Here is a 21798-nt window from a genome sequence, read left to right on the forward strand (position 1 = left end):
ATTGCGTAGTAATGGTATTTGCGTTGTCATGGTATGCGGGGTGATGGTATGCGAGGTAAAAGGTTTGTTGTAATGGTTGTTTACCGTAAGGCAGTATCAGAGGACAGTGTTAAGCATTTGTTGTACACACTCAGTCAGCAAATGAATTCACACATTCAAAGACTGAACTTCAGACCAATTGTTTTTGTATAAAAATATTCTTTTAGTTAATTTTCTAGAACCAAGCAAGCCTGGCACAGGTAAGCAATACGTACTTTACAGTAGTAATGCAATTGAAATACAGTTTGAATGATAATTGTATATGCACTTTGGTTTGATTTACAGTATGGATGCACAGAAATGCAATACTTAGGTAATGCAGTACATAGACTTGAATAGGTTTTTTAGTAAAAATAGCAGGTAAGTAACTTTTGAGATTACTAGGCTTACACAGAGTAGTATACCAAGATACTACTCTGGGACATTTCCTGAAAACAGGTAAGTAAAATTGTTTTTGTTAGATTATGCAATTTTAAAGAATTGCTTTAATTTCTCAAACTCCACAATTAAAACCTTTTCACAGAAAAAGTCAATGTTATCCCATGGAGGAAAATAGTGTTATCGGTTTTGAGGTATCTGGTAGTGGGAGTTTGAGGTTCTAGGGGTAGACTCAGGGGTCCCCCTGGGTCAAGGATGCCCTCAGCGGCACTAGGGCGCAGAGTGCTGTGGCCCAATGTTATCCAATAGGGTATAGTGGGCCTCCGGTTGGTGGCTGCTGGCAAGCAGGCCACTGGGTTGTGGGAGCAAAGCTCCTAGACTTCAGCTCAGGGCAAATGGGGAAACAAATTAGCACCAAAGGTGCACCCTCAGCGGCACTAGGGCAGCCGGGTGCAGGGTGCTGTTTCGACGTCGGACGCCCTGTTGGTTTCAATGGAGAACCTCTGGTTTGCAAAAGTACTGCAGGCTGGGAGACGAAGGTCTCTGGGTGCGACAACCACTTGGAGAGGTAAGTTGGGAAGTTAGGGGTTGGTTAGGCACCGTCTATTTGGGCACACAAGGCCATGGGTGCAGGGGTGCCTTTTGGGGTCGGTTCTTCTTAACAGCTCCTGGTCGCGGTTAGGGGGGCCTTCTGGATTTAGACTTCAGGCGTCGGCTGGAGGCTTGAGGCAGGTCAGGGGTCGCCGGATCTCGGGTCAGGATCGCCGGGGTGACTTCCTTGTGGTGTTTGCCCGCTCGGGCTGTTGACGGCGGGTGCTGAGTGGTGCAGATTTGCTGTTTCCGGCCAAGGCCAGAGGTTGCAGATAAACAAATCCGGTGTTCACGGGAGACAAAGTCTTTGTGGATGAAGGCAGGCAGGTCCTCCAGGGTTTTCGAGGTTGCTGGCTGACTCACCGGGATTTCACAGGAGCAGGTTCGAGTGGGAAACAGGCCGGTAGGGATGGGGACAAGTAAGTGGGCGTCTTCCTCTTGTTAGCTGCTGCACGGCTGTTCGGTCCTTCTTCTTCTTCTTGTAGTATCTTCTTGTCTGAGGAAGCAAGGTTCAGGGGTGCCCCTAAATACTAGATTTAGGGGTGTTACAGGTAGGTAAAAGGCAGGGACCAATGGGTCCCTTCCCTGGGGTGTGAACACCCCCTATTATGCCACCCTCCAGTGTGAGGGGGTCATGAGCCTGTACCTGGTTGGTGGAGTCCCTCCATCTGCAAGATGGCGTGGACTGAGAGTTGCTCTTCACCTCGCAGGGGTGGAGTTGGCAGAGGTGGGCACTCCTCTCTTCCTCTCTTGTTTTTCCCGCCGGTTCTCCTGCCCAAGGTGGGGGTCAGAACCAGTGGGGACCAGTTTATGAGAGCAGTAAGTGGCCTGGGGAAGCTCACAAAGGCAGCAAGTCTTTGAAGCTTTCCCTTTGTGAACCCTGCCCATCCTGGGGGAGGAGGCTTGGCACCTTGTCCCAGGATGTGCATTGTTTCAGGCCCCAGAGGGCACCAGGCTTTCGACCCAGGGTTCCAGACACATGTCTGGTGTTGGCAGCTAAAAGCAGCCACTCAGCCTGGACACTAGTGGTTGGTTAGTTTTCAGGGGGCATCTCTAAGATGCCCTCTGTATGCATTTTTCATTAAATCCCACACTGACAGTTTGGTTTTAATGTGCTGAGAAGTACAATGCCAAACTTCTCAGTTTTCAGTGTAGTCTTTATGGTGCTGTGGAGTTCTTAATGACAACCTCCCAGCACCATATACTCTTAATGGCAGCACTGCACTTACAATGTTCAAGAATTGACTTAGAAACTGTAGGGGTACAGGGCCCATGCACCTGTACCCTCACCACTGGTATAGTGCACCCAGCTAGAGGGGAGACTGACCTATGCCAGGGCAGTGGGTTGTAGGCATGTGCCATTGCGACTCTTCACTTTGTTCTGCACCAAAACACGCAGTCTGCAACGTGTGTGTGTGTGTGTGTGTGTGTGTGTGTGTGTGTGTGTGTGTACACACAGGGCCTCTAAAGATGGCACAATAAGTGCTGCAGCCCTTAGAGGCCTTCTCTGGTCACAGTGCCCTGGGTACCTGTGGTACCATTTACCAAGGACTGACCTGTGGCAAGAGATGCCAATTGGGTTTAGGCTTCAATGCAGTTTTAAGGAAAAAACATAGGCCCTGGGTACCTGATTAGCAGGAGCCCAGGGCACACTTAGTCAAAGTACATCAGCAATTCAGCAAAAAGTGGGGGAAACCATGCAGAAAGAGGGCACTTTCTCACTCACACTGGACCTAAAAGACGCAAACTTTCACATTCCGGTTCACCCAGCACATTGCAAAGATCTCATATTTCTGATAGCAGGAAAACATTTTCAGTTAAAAATACTCCCATTCAGGGTAACTACTGCTTCCAGAGTGTTCACAAAATGTCTAGCAGTAGTGGCAGCTCATCTCAGAAGACAACAAACTCATGTCTTCCCATACCTAGACGATTGGCTCGTCAAACCCAGCACACACCAAAAGTGTTTAAAACACACTCAGACTACGTTAGACCTACTCCACCAATTGGGTTTTACGGTCAATACGCAAAAGTCTAATCTTCAGCCGCTACAAATACAGTCCTATCTGGGAGCGACTCTAAACACTTATACAGCTCTAGCCTCTCCCAATGCAGGCAGAATTCAAAATATTAAAACTCTGTTACTACAGTTTCAGACCAACCAATACCTAGCAGTCAGGACTTTCATGCAACTGTTAGGAATGATGGCATCATGCATTGCAATAGTGCCTCATGCAAGATTACACATACATCCCCTACAAGAATGCTTAGCACATCAGTAGAATCAGTCACAGGATCAATTACCAGATCTGGTAGACAGCCTCACCCATCGCTCTCTGCAGTGGTGGAACACACAAAACATATCAAAAGGGCGGCCTTTCATCAACCCTGTCCACAGATCATAGTAACAGCAGACTCGTCTCTCACAGGTTGGGGTGCCCATCTCTACAATTTTGCAATTCATGGTCTGTGGGACAACAAGCACAAAAGTATCCACATCAAATATCGAGAGCTTCTAGCTGTGTATCTAGCACTGAAAGCTTTTCAGTCTCACCTCATAGGGAAAGTTGTCTTAGTCCGTACGGACAGTATGACAGCTATGTACTATGTAGAAAAACAGGGGGAGGAAGGACACTGCTATCATGCCTCTCTCAGGCCATTTGGCATTGGGCAATACATCATAAAATTCATCTTCTGGCAGAGCACCTCTCAGGAGTGAACAATCAAATTGCCGACCTCCGCAGCAGGATCCAGCAACAAATACACGAGTGGGAACTTCACCCTCAGGTTCTCCTTCCATACTTAAAAAAATGGGGATTCCCAGAAATCGATCTGTTCATCACAATGGACAACTCAAAATTCCTACACTTTGCCTTCAGGTTCCCACACCCTCTATCCAAAGGCAATGCCCTATGGATAAATTGGCCAGGGATATTTGCCTATGCTTTTCCGCTTCTCCCTCTCCTTTCGTTTCTGTTTCGCAAGCTGAGGCAGACATCTCTCACACTGATTTTAGTGGCTCCGACATGAGCCCGTCAACCGTGGTTCACCACACTTGGAATTATCATTATTTCCACATCAAAAACTGCATCTCAATTCCAGCCTTCTCACTCAGAACCATGGAGAAACCAGACACCTAAACCCCAAGGAGCTCAATCTAGCGATTTGGCTTCTGAAGTCATAGAGTTTGGATACTTAAATTTTCCGCCAGATTGTATGACTTAAAGAAGTAAGAAAGCCTACCACCAGAGCATGTTATTCAGCAAAATGGAAAAGATCTGTTGTATATTGTAACAACAACAATATTGATCCGCTAGATGCCTTTATCCAAAATGTTATTTGTTACCTGTTGCATTTACAGCGAGCAGGTCTAGCCTACACATCTATTTGATTGCACCTTGCGGCAGTAGCCGTATATTTTCAAAACAGACAACGTTTATCTTTGTTAAAGGTTCCAGTAATTAAAGCCTTTATGGAGGGCCTTAAAAGAGTAATACCACCCAGAGTACCTCCTCCACCAGTTTGGAATCTGAACATTGTGCTTACAAGACTCATGAGTCCACCTTTTGAGCCATTACACAATTGTCCATTACAGTTTCTTTCATGCAAGTTTGCCTTCCTTGTTGCTATCACTTCATTGAGGAGAGTTGGTGAGCTACAAGCATTAACCTTCGAAGAACCCTTCTTTCACCTTCACTAAGCTAGAGTAGTTCTTCGCATCAACCCAAAATATCTTCCAAAAGTGGTTTCTGCTTTTCATATTAATCAACCAGTTAAGCTACCTGTGTTCTTCCCTCAACCTGATTCAGTAGCAGAAAGAGCTCTTCACACACTTGATGTCAGAAGAGTGTTACTGTATATTGAAGGGACAAACAATTTTCATTAGACAAAGCAACTGTTTGTTGCATTTGCTACACCTCACAAAGGCAATCCTATCTCTAAATCTGGTATTTCAAGATGGATCATTAAATGCATTCAAACTTGCTATGCTAAACTTTATCTATACCTCCTAGAGCACATTCCACTCGTAAAATAGTAGAATCTATGGCCTTTTTAAGCAACATTCCTGTAGCTGACGTTTGTAAAGCAGCAACATGGTCCACACCACACACATTTACCAAACACTATTGTGCGAATGTATTAGCGTGTCAACAAGCCAATGTAGGGCAAGCAGTGCTAAAGACACTTTTTCAAACAACTGCAACACCTGCCGGTTAGCCACTGCTTTGGGAGAATACTGCTATATAGTCTATGCAAAGCATGTGTATCTACAGCACACATGCCTCAAACGGATTTGTTACTTACCCAGTAGGCATCTATTCTTGGCATGTAGAGCTGTAGATTCACAAGCGCCCTCCCACCTCCCCAGTCACCTGTAGTTGTTGCAGTTCTCATTATTTACATTATATACGCATGGACAGCTCTGTACTACACTCACTTACTCCATTCTCACCCTCTTACGGGAAAACAATCTAACAATGGAGCCGATGCCCATGCTCACCATCACCGAAAGGAGTAACCTTACCTCGTGACTGGAAAAGACTTCTTCGTAGAAAAACAACTTGCAAATATCTAGACCCAACACTAGATTGCAGGAGTATGCAAAGTATGTGAATCTATAGCTCTACATGCCAAGAACAGATGCTTACTGGGTAAGTAACATAATCCTTAAAGATATTGAATATATTTCCAAGGCCACTGACTGAACAGAATATATGCTCTATTTCTTTTACTTTGTTGGTGGTCTGTTCCATCTTCAGTTGGTTAGATAAAACACAGCCACTTTTCTCGCTACACTCAAACCTTTTGTTTGCCATAGCCTGATAAATTTTCGAGGACCTGAACTTCTGCCTTGATTTTCTTTTTTATATTTCGTTTATTGGATTTTTTTTAAACACAGCTACAGGATTTCTCAACAATCCCATTCCCCAACCCTTCACCCCCCAAACATGAGAAAGAGCCTGCCACAGCAGTCGCATATCATTATCCAGTGATGCATAATCTCCAAACAACACAAGTAGTATTTTCCTATTTTGTATGTCTATGGATGTACACCAGTCTCAAACAGACTTGGTATGCATTCAAGTACTTAAAACATCAAAGTACCTACTAGCTATGCCATCCTAAGCGGGCCACTCTAAGAAAAAAATTCATTTTAAATTTAATCACTTTAAGTAAAAATATCAGTATCTACTATAAGTTTTAAAGATATTAAATCAGCCAAGTTATCGTTTTCCTTATCTTATGAAGGTAGTCATATAAGACTGAAAAAGTTTTATCTAGGCTTGGATCTCTTGAGAGATTGAAAGCCCGAGTAACAATGAATTGTCCTGAAAGTCATACTAATTCTTCAGCCATGGACCGTTGATTAACATGATTATCGGAATTAGGGCTATATAACACTACAAGATTTATCTTCGTGCCCTGAATATGTAGTTTTGAATTAAGCTTTGGCCTGTTTTATCAGATTTAAAATTATTTACCTTAATTCGCTGGTTCCTATTCAATATTTGAACAGTTCTTATATATGAAGGCAGAGTAGATGATCATGTCGCCATAAACCAGCTAGATTTTAAATATTCTTGTGCTATATAAAGGTGAGGTGAGCTTCAGCTAAACACAGAATATCCTTGTCTGAGTTATCATACTAACTTAATAGCCTATTTCATTAATTTTAATGCAGGAGTTTCTCGCTAGATCTAAACTAACTGACATTTCTAAATATTATCTCACTTCAGTGGCGCCCTTCAAACAGATTAATTGATTTTATATCTTGAAAACTTAGATAACTCCTGGTTATTGTTGTTGATTTATCTCTTTGCTCTTGGCCAACCTTTTCTCACCTTACATTTTCAACTCGGGGCTTACACTTAAGCCCTTGTGCTAACCTACCCCTAAGGACAAATCAGCTACTCATACCAGGTTTCCTAAGTGATTGTTGTAGTATTTTTAGGTCTAATATGAAAGCTTCATGGCAAATACAAACTTTGCCAAATGATGAATCAATTGGTTATAGAAATGAAATTAATTGAGCCTATCGGGCTCCTTCTTCTCTATCTTGTACAGAAGGAAATAAGCAGTCTGATTAATCTTCAGGCCTCTCATGGAAGAGAGTCTTTAGCCAGTTCCGTTCATCCGGACTTGCTAGAAACAGATTAAACGAATGGCAGATTTATTTATTTATTGAATTTTGCAGAAGATAAACAAAACAAATCATACAAAAATGAATTGAGAATAAATCAGTCACAGTGTACATACGCACAGATCAGATAACTGATATCAGAATACAGATCCATAGGGTTATACATTCAAGAGAGCAATATGCTCATCATTCGAATCCTTATACAACCGTGTCTTGGGTTCCATTGCTTCCAGATGACGAATTATCTATTAGGAATAGTACAGAAACAGTACCCCTGAAACAGCTTGTAGACGTGTTTTACATAGTTGGAACCTGGAGTATAAACCCAAAAGGAAGGCCTGCAATTTGATAGCATCGCTCGCAGCGCACCCCCTACATCTGGAAAGGAACGGGATTCCAGATAATGTTTCACTCTTTACCAGGTAGGTAACTCCGATATAGGCTCCAAAAGCTTTTGGGGAGGCTCTGGGGAGGAAGCAGATCGCTATATAATTCAGATTGCATGTTGTAATACAGCATGTCTCTTGACCATTGCACCATAGTGGGAGGTGGCCCTCTAGCCCAGCGCATAGCAACTCCATGCTTTGCTATCAACAGTCCCATATCTACCAAACATCGTATATCTTTCCGTACACGCATAGAATAACCTAGTAGAGCCAGTAAGGGGTCCAGTATCAAAGACTCTCCTGTAGTATCACTTAATTTTTGGAATTGGAATATTACTATCCAGTAATTGGCGCTACAATCTTTCTTTCCTGGCAAACTTCAGGTGATGTGTAATAATAAAACGTCCACTTTAACAACCATGCCAGACTTTTCCATGGCCCGCAATTGGCTAGCACCCGAAGAAATCTAACCGTGTCAAACATTGCTGAAAACTAGACATTCAGTAGAGTCTAGATTAGTATGGCTGACCTGGATCCCTCCTTTTTCCTACCCAGATTTCAGGCAAATTAGAAGTTTTTAAAAACTGAATTTGCTCAGATTTCTGTGGTGGAACATTTTGGAAGTTGTGGGAAACGGCAAAAGTGTTACTGTCCAGCATTTAAACTCTTCTCCTGATGAAACATTGTGCTCAAGATGTCGGGCCTATCATATAGGGCAGGAAAGGCCCAATAAAAGGACTTGGATTGTTCTTCACAAAAGGCAGATTTTGGGGATATTGGTAGAAATGTCACACTTTTGTGGCCAGGCCCTGTGCCCACCCCTCCTCCATAGCCACCTAATACCCTACTTGCTCGTCCTTCAGCCCTTCACAGCAAAGGTTGACCAAAAGATCTATTGTTTAGTGATGTTCAGCGGCTAGGTCTCCGCAAGTGACCTACCCCCACTACACCCATCCTTTAGTTAAATAAGAGTAAAAAGACCATGAAATCCATTAAAAGTGCTTCACTTCTGGAATTGGGTTTGGGTGGGCACACAACCTTCAGCATCTGTGTCTTGCCAACTTTAGCCGTACCAAGGTTTGTAACGTTCTGTTTTCTTCTTCTGCAGGGGTACCTTCCGCTTTGAGAGACCTGATGGCTCGCACTTTGATGTCCGCATCCCTCCTTTCTCTCTGGAGAGCAACAAAGATGAGAAGACCCCACCTTCTGGTCTGCACTGGTAGAGCAGACTGGGAACCTGAAAAAGCACTTTCATTGAACTGCTACAGGAGGAAATCTAAAATACAACAGACATTGAAAAGATTTCTCCCTTCAGTTTAAAACACACACATCAACTTTTTAACGTTTTCGTTTTCCAGAACAGATTACCGTGAAAGGTATACAGCACCTTTACAGTGTCAGCTGATGGTGTGCGAGGAATTTATTGGAAATCATCTGCTGTTCCAACCTGCTTTAAGTTTGGCTCTTTCGTCGTGGTATCTCCTGGAAATTTGGACATTTTAAGTTTCTTGAAATAAAGGCATTGTTTCCTATGCTGTGCATCCGATGAAATCTCACCCTGGTTCAAGTATTTCTCACTAGACTTTTGGAACATAACTAGATGGTCTAATTCAGTTGGGTTTATCTTTCAAACTTTTTCTCACTCACAGAAGCGTGGAGTTTTTTTCACTCTGCTAGTAACGAGAACGATTTATTAACACTGTGAAAGACCTTTTCAAACTTTCGAATACATCTTGTTACACTAACTTGCTGGTTAAATACATTAGTTTTACCAGGGGTTTCCCACAGCCCTTGAAGAAGCTGAGGACTGTAATGTTACTGGTTCCTATGCCTCGCAAGTACTGTCCTGGTTTCCCAGTTGAGTATGTACAATGTTATTTGTATACAAATGCCATGGCTGGAATACGCAGATTTTTTTTAATTGAGGCATGTTAGGCTAATAGCCTACATTTTTTACAATATTTATTTATTAGGGAAATGCCAGGCATGAAGAAAAGTAAAATATCCCAGTTGATCACCAATGGCATCATGAACAGCAGAATCAAAAGGGCAGGATTAGGGTATGGAAATGTGGTAGGAATGTATAGGAACAAGAGCACATAGCTCTGGTATACAATAGTGGTAATTGCATGTAATATTTAAGAACACAAAGTATGCTCAGCCCATGATCAAAAACCTATGAACAATGCCTATTATCATGAGTGAGAACTTTACTAGGCACGTCTGGCTAAGTGTAGAGAGTAATGTCTATTGGGTAAAGAATGTACAATGGAAAAGGGAAAGAACAAGTCAAGCAAGATGCACACCAAGTTCAGACCTATTAGTGTGTACTGAAATGTGGGAATGAATAATGGGAATACTATGCAGCGGATGGGAATAGGAGCTTGACGATCATACAAGACCCTTAACCCTGGGCCTTATCCAAGAGGAAAGGTTCTCAAATGTTGTCAAAGATGGCCATTTTTAACCTGATCTTGTCTATAATTTGTTCGCAATGGACAATCAGAGGAGCCTAGTTAGCCATTTGTCAAAGGTAGGCGCATATCAGTGATGGAATATGCATAATTTGCTATTTGCCAGAAATGTCACCAGCCACCTGTGACAATACAGGTAGTCCAGTGAAATCTGAGATTTTGTGGAGGATCTGCTTGGGTTTTTTTTTTTTTTTAACATTTCTTTTTATTTGCAACTTGTTGGTCATTACGCATACCTAGTCACGATCTGCTTGGGTTTTGATGGTGAGATGGGTAAATTCCAAATATCTGCAAGCTTGGGAAAAACCGCCTTCCAATATTCCTGTAGAGAGGAAAGTCATATACTACATGCAGTAAATCACACAACTCCTAACCACAGTTTGAATGGTCCAGCATCCAGATTTGTAGAGTTTCAACAGAATCCAGTACCAATTTTCTGATGGAGATGTCTAGCTGCAGATTCCTCACCTTTTGTATATTCCCCAGCCATCAGACTGGATCCGGAAACTTTTCAGCAGTACCTTGGCATGCCATCAGGTGGAGCAATGTGCCACCTGTGCGTTCTGAAGTCGGCTCCTTTCTTTCCACGTCACCAGACGTTGATTCGGAGCTCCCTTCACATCTCTCAAGGACATTAACCTCAATTTTTTTCTCAGCTTGAAGGGATGTTACCTCCCCAAAACAGGTTTTAAGCCCCATTGGGACTATCAAAAACAAATGTGTGTGACCGATCCCCAACAGGTATGCTTGTGGTGTCTGGGGTTGTGGTGCGGCTTCAACACCTGCAGTGGCTGCGCGTTGATGAACCCGAAGGCCATCAAGGACTGGGAGGCAAAGCTTTAGATCGCCAAGCATAAAAAGACTCCTCACCGGGACCGCTCCCAATCGTGGTCTGCGTCCAAAGTTCGATTCAGTTCCTGAAGTCAGTAAAGACACTCTGAAGGCAGGTGTATTTTTGCGGAGCAAAATTGTCAAAGAAAAAACACAAAAAATCTAAGCAAGATTCCACTCCCTTTCGTCACTCACCTTGGAAGGTGCTTGGGTAACATCACACCTCCAGAGTCAATTCGACAGCTGGTTCTAGCACAACCCAATTTTATGGCCCTACAGCCACACCATTTCAGATCAAAGAGTTCTGCTCAGCCATGGTCAAGCTCTTTGGATCCTTACTGATGCCTTTTGACACCCCTTTGGGCCTCAAGGATCCCAGAGGCCTCCTATTTGGGGTACCACCTGGCGGGCTCACCCTCTGCTTCGGTTGGTCCCTCATAGCCCATCTTACCACCGGCTCCAATCTCAGCCCCACTTCCGGCACCACCTCAACTTATGCCGGCCCCGGGCTTCTAACACCAATGCTGACTCCATCGATGCCGGAGGGGGAGGTCCCAATAGTTCTTCTTGACACTGGTATAACATCCACCCTAGTCGTGCCCAATTCCACCAAAGGTGCCGCTTCCCCCTGCTTGATTTACCACCACCACAAGCGAGAACACACGCTCTGCATTCCCTTTTTTGAAACCGACTCAGACAATGACTATGACCCTGGTGATTAGTCTGCTTACAGGAGGCTAGACGTCGCTAACTCCTCAGAAACGGGTCTCCTCTTAATCCCTGAATCGGCCACAGAGAAATTCAGTTCCTACACCATGGTGATGCTTAAGGTGTCCGAAGTACTTGACCTCCAGCTCCCCACCTTGGAGTTTAAGACTAATGTTCTGACAGAGGCCCTCAAACTGGAGCAAACATTGTCTGAGCCACTTTTTCCATTTAACAAGGCTCTGATGGATATCTTAGCGGAGTTTGGACTAAACCTTGTTCTGGCCCCCTAGTCAGTCGACAAATTATCAGGTGCTATCGCCCTGCTCCAGGCAACCCTGCTTTTCTCTCCCTTCACCCAAAAGCTTGGTGCTGCTAGCCTCCACAAGTGAATATAATCCCAACACATTTCCTCCCCCCTCCGACACGGAATCTAAGAGGGTGGAAACATTTGGCAAACTTGTATTTTCTTCAAGCTGTCTGGTCCTGTGCTCTGCTAACGCCAGCTGCTTGTTGGGATGCCACTCTTATGCCCTTTAGGATTCAGTGGTATAAGTCCTCCCTGGTGCGCTTAAAGACCTTCAACCAGTTCTCACTCAGGCAATTCAAGACGGTTGTGATGCTCCCAAGCTCACAATTTGTTGTGGCGTGGACACCACCGATTGCATTGAGCGAGCCATATTCACCAGTGTTGCCATTTTCTGCCGTGCATGGCAGCGATCAGCAGGTTTCTCAGGCGATGTCAAGTCCTCCCAAGTGGACATGCCCTTCAATGGTACTTGCCTGTTTTGGGGCACGGCTGATTCCGCTCTAGTGTGTTTTAAAGAAAGTAGGGCTACCGTTTGCTCTCTGGGCCTTTCTGTCCCACCTCGCCAACCACAACCGTTACACTGCTCTTTTGGCAGCTTTGGGGGAAGTGCCCAGTACTGCAAGCCTGTCCAACCTCCACAGGGAACTTGGCAGTTTCACTGTAGAGGCTGAGATGCCAATTGCCCCCACAGCCAAAGTCAATGGACCACCCACTCCCCCTGCAGCCCCACCTGCAAAACCTCTTAAGCGTGCCCTTACAGGAGCATAGCCACTCAGTGGGAGCCAGAATCCCCCAATTCTATCCGGGCTGGCAGACGATAACTGGACAGATGCGTTCTTTAGATTGTTTGCAGGGCCTACACCCTGCCATCCTTTTTTTCCCGGCCACACCTTTCACCATCCCCCCAGTGACTGATGAAGAACCATCTCTCCATTTTGTAGCAGGAAGTGCAAGTCCTTTTGGCCAAAGAAAGATGGAGGCCTGGGGCCTATTTTAGACCTGCACTCTCTCAATGGCTTCCTCTGGAAGAAGAAATTCAAAATGCTCACCCTAGCCCAGGTCTTGCCTTCCCTCGACCCTGGAGACTGGATGATAGTCATTGACCTACAGGATGCCTATTTTCATGTACCCATTCTGCCCACCCATCGGCACTACCTGTGGTTTGTGGTGGAAAAGGAGCATTTTCAGTTGGGGGTGCTCCCCTTTGGTTTTACCAGTGCCCCTGATAAGTTTACAAAAGTGATGGTGGTGGCGGCACCTCATCTTCAGAGCTCAGGGGTGCTAGTCTTCGCCTACCTTGACGACTGGCTGTTGAAAGCACCTTTGCCCCAGGCAGTCGTCAAGCACCTCCAGACTACGGTGAACCTCCTATCATCTTTGTTATTTGTTAATGCTATTTCTATAGCGCACGTATCACCCGGGCATCTCTGCGCTGTTGAGGAGCATGATGGGGAGGAACCAACTAATATTAATACAGATAGGCTTTCAGTTGTTTTCTGAATTTACTGTAGATAGGAGTCTCACGGAGAGCTATGGGTAACTTGTTCCAGTACCTTGGGCAAGATAAGAGAAAGCCTTGCCCCCCAGTGCGAGTTTGACATATTCGGGGCACACACTAAAGGGCTTGGGTGCTTGATCTGAGATTTCGGGACGGCACGTAAGTAGTAAGTTTCCTTTGAAGATATTGTGGGCCTTTACCTCTCAAGGCATTATAGGAGAGGCAACAGATTTTCAAATAGGATCGCTTCTTCACAGGTAGCCAGTGCAGTTCCCTCAACAAGGGCGTGGAAGGGGTGCCCGCAGGACGGTTCAAGATTAATCTTGCTGCTGTGTTCTGGACCACCTGTAGCTTTGCAAGCAAAGTCTCACCCACTTCGGCCAGCAGAGCATTCCCATAGTCCAGTCTACTGATCACCATCTCCTGGACAAGGGATCTGCGGGAGTTAGTGGGAAGGAAGGGAAAGATTCTGCACAGAAGGCGCAAGTTATAAATACAGTAACTGGTAGTAGCAGCAATATGATCTTTCATAGTTAACGTATGGTCAAGTTTTATCCCGAAGTTTCTTACACTTTGTTTGGGCATGGGAACTGCTCCCAATTGGTGTGGCCACCATTCATCCGACCAAAGGGTTGGGACTTTCCCCATTAGCTTGATCTCTGTTTTTTCTGAGTTCAGCTGGAGGCAGTTCTCAGTCATTCAGTTGGAGATTGCAAGCATTCCAGCCGAGAAGTGCATTTTCTCTGATTCTAAGTTCGGGCCAACAGTAAACATAAGCTGGGTATCGTCAGCGTATGAGATTATCTCAAAGCCATACTGCTCTACAATCTTTGCTAACGGGGCCATATAAATGTTAAATAGCGTCGGGCTTAGGCACGATCCCTGGGGTACACCCTTTTCCAGCTGTGTTTTGTTTGAGTAATACGGCCCTAATATGATCTTTGGGTTCACTATCAACGTGTCAAGGTCACACCTGACCTCTTCCCAGACGCTCTCTTTCATATAAGTTCTTCTGACAGTTCGGTTTTGTGCCTTTACCCGAGGAAAGTGCCCAGGGCATTCAGGCTATGGTCCCAATCTTTCAGCCTTGGTCCTGGATTTCACTGAGGTTGACTAGGGCTGATGGCATCCTGTAGGTCGAGCTTGCCAGATGGCATATGCGGGCTCTGCAATGGGATCTGAAGTCCCAGTAGGCCCAACATCAAGGGGACCTCTCCAACCACATTTTACAGGAGACTACGAAAGACCTGCAGTGGTAGTTGCTGGACCGTGATTGGATCAGCGGCAAACTGCTTTCTCTACCCCATCAAGAGCTGACTGTGGTGACCAATGCATCAGTTCTGGGATGGGGCAGCCAACTGGGGGGAGTTTGGAAATCATAGGCCTCTGGTCTCCAATAAAGTTCCGGCTCTACATCAACTTTATGGAGCTCCAGGAGCCAGTCTCCTTGGCACTGAACGCCTTCTTTTAAGGGAAGAGTGGTTTAGGTGCTCACGGACAACACCACCGTCATGTTGTATTGCAACAAACAGGATAGGGTGGGGTCTTTGACCTTCTGCCAAGAGACTGTGTGCCTGTGGAAATAGGTGGACCACCAGGGAATTTTCCTGATGGCAAACCACCTAGCAGACTCTTTGAACGCCAGGCAGACAAACCTCAGCCGCCTGGGCCTAGCCAATTACGAGTGGCAGTTACGCCCGGTGGTGACGTAAGGCCTCTTCCAGGAATGGTGAGAAGCTCTATTAATCACCATTGAGAATACGCAGTGTCAGTGCTTCTGTTCGTTGGAGTTCCCAGGGCGTCTCTTGTTCAGAGCTACTTAACTCCTAGAGAGGAACTTGAGACTCCTGTATGCCTTTCTGCCAATACCACTTCTGCCATGAGTTCTCAAGAAGATCGGGAATGACCGGGCCACAGTTATCCTAGTAGGTCCGAATTGGGCACAGAGATTATGGTATCAAGAACTCCAGGGCTTGAGCATATGTCATCCAATCAGCCTGCCCCTTTGGGAGGACCTGCTGTTACAGCAAAAGAGCAGGGTCCCGCACCCAGGTCTTCTCAATTGCCACCTACATGCTTGGAGATTGCTCCGCAACAGCTGAACGTGGTGAGGTGGATGATGTCATCTTGGCAGCCTGGTATCCATTGATAAAAGCTGTGTATATGGTTTTGAAACAAATTTGTGGTTTGGTGTGGCGCACACCAGATTGATCCACTAAAAGCCAAGATATCAGATATTCTGTTGTACGTTTTGTCTCTTGCCCAGTGAGGATTTGCTTTGGTCATGGTTACAGCTTAACTTTCAGCCTTCCTATGGTTGCCAGATCAGCCCTCCTTGATTAAGTCACCGGTTATGATGTGATTTTTGAAAGGGCTACAAGATATGTTTACCCCTTCTTTTGTGTATGCCCAACGGGACCTTAATCCGGTCCTCACCTATTTGATGTGCACTCTATTCAACTGCTTCACAGCTGCTCCTTAGGGTTCCTTACCATCAAGACTGTGTTCCTTGTCGCCACCACCGTGACACAGTATGTCAGTAATCTTCGGGCTCTGTGTTAATCCACAATACTTCCACCACCTTCTTCCCAGATGAACTGCTTGTGTGGACTTGGACATCCTTTCTGGCTCATCATGGGACGCGCACGCAAACAACGGCAGTGGGGGACACCAAGCCCCAGGAAGCCTTGTTCTGTGTCACCAGGAGGAGGGGCTGCCTGACGCCCTGAAAAGCGCCAACTTCTTCCGGCGGCGCGGGAAGCGCACGCAAACACTGACAGTGGGGAACTCCAAACCCCAGGAAGCCTTGCTCTGTGTCACCAGGAGGAGGTGCTGTCCGACGCGCTGAAAAGCGCAAATTTCTTCCTGCGGCGCCGGACGCGTACAGGCCATGCCGGGGCCAAGGGCAGGTCCGTCATCGCCAGGAAGAGGCAGGGCAGGACCACCCCCTTTGATTCGTGGATCACCTAACTGTAAGTTCCAAATATTTTGACTTTGATACCATGTCTGACTTTGCTTCTAGTTTTGGACACTGTTCTCGACCACCTAGCTGCCACACTAGTTGAGCCTCTGGCCCTGGCTCGTTTGCTCCTTTTATATTTGGCTGTTGAATGCCCGCCTGTTGTGTGCGTACTGACCCACGCCCTGCTTATCACAGTCACAATATTGAACTGTTAATTTACAGTGGCTTGGGGCCAGTTCAGTAGCTCCTTTTGGGTATTCTAGCTGTGATCATTGTGCTCCTTAGGTTGCACACTGAGTACATCAGCTTTATTTCCAGGCAAAAAAGGGTCCGGCAGAGTAACTCCGGCTACACTCTAGAATTGCAACATATTAAGCCCCATCAATTACCATGGGGAAAAGGAAGTCCGGGGATTTTGAAAATGGGGACGGAGGGGCACAACCAAAACTAGAAACCAACAAAATGAGTGAAGCATGTAAATCGGCAGGAGGTAATTGCATACTTGACTGCATAGACTATCTTCTTGTCGAATGCGAAAACATTTTAACTCCGCCAGCCGACCTACCATTGACCCCTTGCTCCCTTTGCTTATTAAATCACTCTGATAGTACAAAGTCCTGCCAGTCTAAGCACATTCCTTCTATGTTTAGAAAGCCTAAAACATGCAGTACAAAAGACTGCTCTCCTGACTATTTACTAGTGTCCCACATATCTAACGTTGTGGCAGAAGAGGTAGATGAGGTGATAAGTTCTGAACTCTGCTAGGGATCTGGATAGTGCTTCAGCCGTTACTAGTCTAGATATCTACCGTACCCTCTCTAATAGGTTCCTCTCGCTCCAACTCATGCATGACCCCCCCCCCCCCCGTGGCAGTGGGGATGGGGCTAGGTGATTCCCACAGCCTGATGATGAGAGACAGGAATTGAGAGCTGACCTAGGGCCCCAAGATACTCCAGCACGGTCTATATGTGAGATTGCCACTACCAACCATGTCTTGAAGGGTCAAGATCCCCTTAAGACTATAGCTAATCTGAGGTCCGACGTAGACTCTGCAGTTCAAGAGTTAACGGAACACATAAAATTGCTAGTAAAGAAAGGTGATACCGAAGCCCAAGCAGCCCCCCATATAATCTCTGACCCGTACTATTAATCTTCATAGCCCAATTACTCCGTTTTTAAGATCTGCTGCAAATTCCACCTGCAAGAATCCTTCTGACCCTATGCCTAGGAACACTTCATCTTATGCTAATATTGTTCGCTGTCACACACCAGTCCAGTTGCCAACCAGAGGTCTCCCAATCCCTTTCCTCATTGACGCTCGAGTTCATCTAATTATACCCAGTAGTCAAGTCCCACCACAAGGGCCCCCTAAGAGCATCTTTCTGACCAATATCCCCAGATTGTCATCCCCACGAGTTATGAAAACGAAGACTTCCTTATCAACAAAAATATACATTGGATACACCATGTGAAGGGGTGCCGTTCAATAATTGGGGAGGACATCCTTTGGGCCAAAAGGATCAATGGATTCAATTATTTGACAGACTGTATAGAGCTGTTCTTTAGCGATGCAAACCTTGCCCATGATTTATTTGCATTGGAAGCTAGGTTCAATCCCTTTACTTGTACGGGGATACAGATTAAATATCGCCCACCAACGCGCCCTCTTGCCAACCACCCATAGCCTGGTACACCAACAGAGCCCTGGCTCAATTCTTGATGCAAATGATTGGCTGACTTGCACATCAAACCTCGCTCTACATTACATCCTTCAACTTTAATCTTCTACTTTCCTGAGATAATTTGCCCAGATGTTGCAACCTTTTACCATTAACCGCTGTCATGCGCACTACAGCCAGCGATGGGTGCCTGACCGCATGCAGAGGCTGCAATGAGCGGGGCAGTCCCGCGGGACTTTGATCTGGATCTCAGGGAAGAGATATGGGAGAGGGTGAAAACCCTGTCACTTCAGGCAATAGCGATTATGTGACCGAACTCTCCTTACTGTTTGGAACGTTGCTGGGGTGAGAACAAAACTTGCACTTGCTCATTTGACCCAATACATAGAAAAGCATGACATCTGTATCCTACAAGAAACGTGGTCCAATACGCCCATCTTTATCCCCGGGTACATCACATTCCATCGCTCTCCGATTGCTAATAAATCTGGGCGCCCAGTGAGGATTTACTAATCCTAATCAAAATTGATCTCCACTGTTTTATCAAAGAACTGAAGACCAACAGTCCTGATATACTAGCAGTCCAGATAAGGGCAGGAGATGGTTGGTGGTGGATCTTTCTAATGTGTGCACCAGAGGGACGAAAGTGGGAAGCACATCATTCACCCTTCAGGAGCTGGAGAACCTTTTAGATGCCAGAGACACCCTATCACCATTAATAGTTGAAGGTGACTTTAATGTCACTTTCGAACTGCTAGGGCAGGAGGAAATATGTGGAAGTAAGGAGGAGGATGAGCTATGGCTCATTCCCCCCTTGGACCTTACTCTTATCAAAAAATGATCCCAAATGGCACTGCAGCTTAATGCATTAACACTTGAATTTGGTTTAAGGGCTATGTGAGAAGGTGGCCAGATATATGCTGTCCACTAGTTCTAGTGGGCACCTTGTATCAGTCCAAACAACCCCTTATGGTGAATGGTTAAAGACAACCTTTATTGAAAGCTATCCTAGTGGTAGCTATGGAGAGCAGCCTTCAGGCTAAGTCTTGAAGGAATGTAAAGCAGCTTGTTTTACCAGTCTATAATCTCTTGAATGATCAAATGAAAGGACAACCACACCAGGTATATATTAAAAATATATGTATTTAACCCCTTCAGTGTGGCGCGGATTACCGCGCCGTGCTGAACGTTCTATTGAGTGGGCGGGGCCGTGACGGAGCGGTTCCGTCATGCGCACAGCGCAACCGACGCGCATGACGGAACCGCTCCGTCAGGCGCATTGAAGGGGTTAAGATAGAACACACCCCTCTAGTCTCTTTATGAGACTGGAGTTCGTAGTACTTTGTTTACAAGTTAGCAATTATCAGTAATAGCACAAATACACGTTTGGGCCCTAGGGGCGTACCAAACCATATACCAAAAAAGTGGTATAAGAACCACGACTGGGATAGACACAAGGCCTAGAGCCTGCAGAATCGCTGAGACCCCAAGGAACCACCCAAAGGTAGTGACACATGGGACCCACGGGGATTGTATGCAGTGTGTAAAAACAACCGCGGGTTACCGTTAGCTTCTATGGGCAATGTGGCGGTTGGAAATTTAAAGATTAGGGACACTTAGAATCGAGTCAGGACCAAACCCTTTTGGACTTAAGAAGTTCTAGGGCCAGCACCCACGGGAGCACCGGAGTACTCGAGTTACCTCACCCACGGAAGCGGTGCATAGGTGTCTTTTGGTGTCGGGTCGCGTCATCGATTTCAATGGGAGCCTGCTTCTGCCGTGAAGAGGAGAAGTGTTCGAAGAGGTCCACGCCTGGATCTAAGATGGAAGGAACCTGAAAGCAGGGGGGGCAGGGTCTGGGTCACTTGCCAGTGATCAAGGGCAGGATGGACCAATGCCCACAGATGTCAGGTGCTTCAGGTGAGTTGATGGGTGTCTTGACTCTTCAGCCACGAGGTCCAGGAGGCGTCTACCAAGTCTATGAGCCGGATTCAAGCTGTCCCACGAAGTCTGTTGAGTGCTGCGGTGTCGGCGGCCAGAATGGACCCAACAAGCCTTGGCAACGGCAAGTCACAGGAATTCAGAGAAAGGACTGCGGTACAGACCAGCAAGGTCTGAGGGACTCACCCAGCGAGGGTAAGTCAGGGCACGTCTGGAGCAACCAGGAAAGCCCAAGTAGAAGAGGAGTGGCCTTTGTGGGGACCTGCTAGCCAATGGGCTAGTGATCGCGAAGGAGCCTCGAGCGGTCGCACTTGAAGCTGGCCCACGGGTCACTCGTGGAGAGGAGGCCAACAATCTTCGGTGCAGGAGATGCTCAAGGCTGGGGCTACTCGGAGCCCAAAGCACGACTTCGAGGAGGACCAGGAAGATAGTGTTACTGCAAAAGTTCACGGTGTCCAGGGGTCACGGTTCCTCGTCACCCACGGGCCTCAGCTTTGCTGTGGACTCAGGGAAGCCTCGAGGAAGTCTGGAAATCCACCTCTGGTGATGCAAAGACTTCGGCGTCCGGCGGGAGCTTCAGCAATGCAGACCGGTTAGTTGCTTCTTTGGTGCCTGCCAAGCAGGGGAGTCACTCCTTGACCCCAAGGGAGATTTCTTCCATCTTCTAGTCGTGATAGAAAGTCGAAGGTCCAGGGTTGCAGAGTTTCGTCCAGGGTAATCTAAAGTCCTAAGGACTGGATTCTTATACTTATACTAAGTTTAGGGGATGGACTAACTCTAAGGCCCCACCTATTGATGGGTTTGGAAAGCGGGTGGTTATACCCACTTTCCTTTGTCCAGTTTCACGCCAGAGCAGGGAGCCCCTGCAACCGGTTTGAACTGGACTATGCACAGGGACACCAAATGTGCTCCCAGTGCAGGACTTCAAAGCACCAGAGAGTGCTCCCACCCAGCCCCAATACACATCTGCCTGTCTGGGGAGGTGGTTACACCTCTCTTCGACAGGAAACCTACTGTCCAGGCCTCCACTGCCGGAGTTTCGGTCCGCAGCAGGAGGCCAGACCCGTGTCTGTGGCAGAGGCATCCATTTTGTGATGCCAGGGCTCAGGAAAGTCCTACCAGGTTTGACCAGTGTGAACATGTCTCTCCCTCTAGAAGGGTGGAATGCTACCCCCGCCACCAGAACTGACGAGGGGTAGTATTCCAAAGCATTTGACACCAAACACAACATGGTTTGATGCAGCCATTCCAAAGTTAGCATTTACCGCGAGGTTATAATGCACTTAAGAGTATATGGTATGGCTGTATCGCAGAACAGCTATAAGGAAGGATTTCCGAAAGCTGCAGGGGGCCTCAGCTCATGCTTGGGCACCGTCTCACACAAAACCAAGCACTCTGCCTTCAGGATTGTCAAGGCCTGCCATAGAAGTGGCTTATAGGTTTATATGGGTCTGTATATATATATATATATATATATATATGTGTGTGTGGATATAGGTAGCCTATACCACTGTAAGGGGTGCAAGCACACCCTTACCCAGGCTGCAGTAGCAGACCTGTGGTGCCATTTTGGAGTGCTTCCCAGGGGTGGCATAATACCCTACAATACCCTAGGTACATAGTATACCATATACTAGGGGCTTATACGGCACTCCAGAATCCAATTAGATATGTACCTAATGTACATGTATACCATTTTAGAGAGGAAGCAACTAGGCTGTGGGCCTGATTGGCTGGGCCACAGCCAGACTAAGGGCGAAAAACAGTGAAACACCAGCAAAACGTGGGGGTACCCATGTGAAGCAGATCCTACTCTCCTACAGGCTACTAACGGGCGAACCAACTCTGATAAGTCAGGAGCA

General features: G+C 46.3%; 1 protein-coding gene across 5 annotated transcripts in view; it reads left to right on the top strand.

Moving 5' to 3' along the window:
- Positions 1 to 9068, top strand: part of POLDIP2 (DNA polymerase delta interacting protein 2) — a 260669-nt gene extending 251601 nt beyond the window's left edge. For all 5 annotated transcript variants that reach the window (XM_085649090.1, XM_085649089.1, XM_085649088.1 and 2 more), the window contains one exon: positions 8645 to 9068. In XM_085649090.1, the coding sequence (XP_085505216.1) occupies positions 8645 to 8759 (115 nt within the window). In that variant the 3' untranslated portion in view covers positions 8760 to 9068. The remainder of the gene's footprint in view (positions 1 to 8644) is intronic.
- The last annotated feature ends 12730 nt before the right edge of the window (positions 9069 to 21798 follow it).

This window comes from Triturus cristatus, chromosome 3_2 (assembly GCF_964204655.1).
Source record: "Triturus cristatus chromosome 3_2, aTriCri1.1, whole genome shotgun sequence".
NCBI classification, from domain to species: domain Eukaryota; kingdom Metazoa; phylum Chordata; class Amphibia; order Caudata; family Salamandridae; genus Triturus; species Triturus cristatus.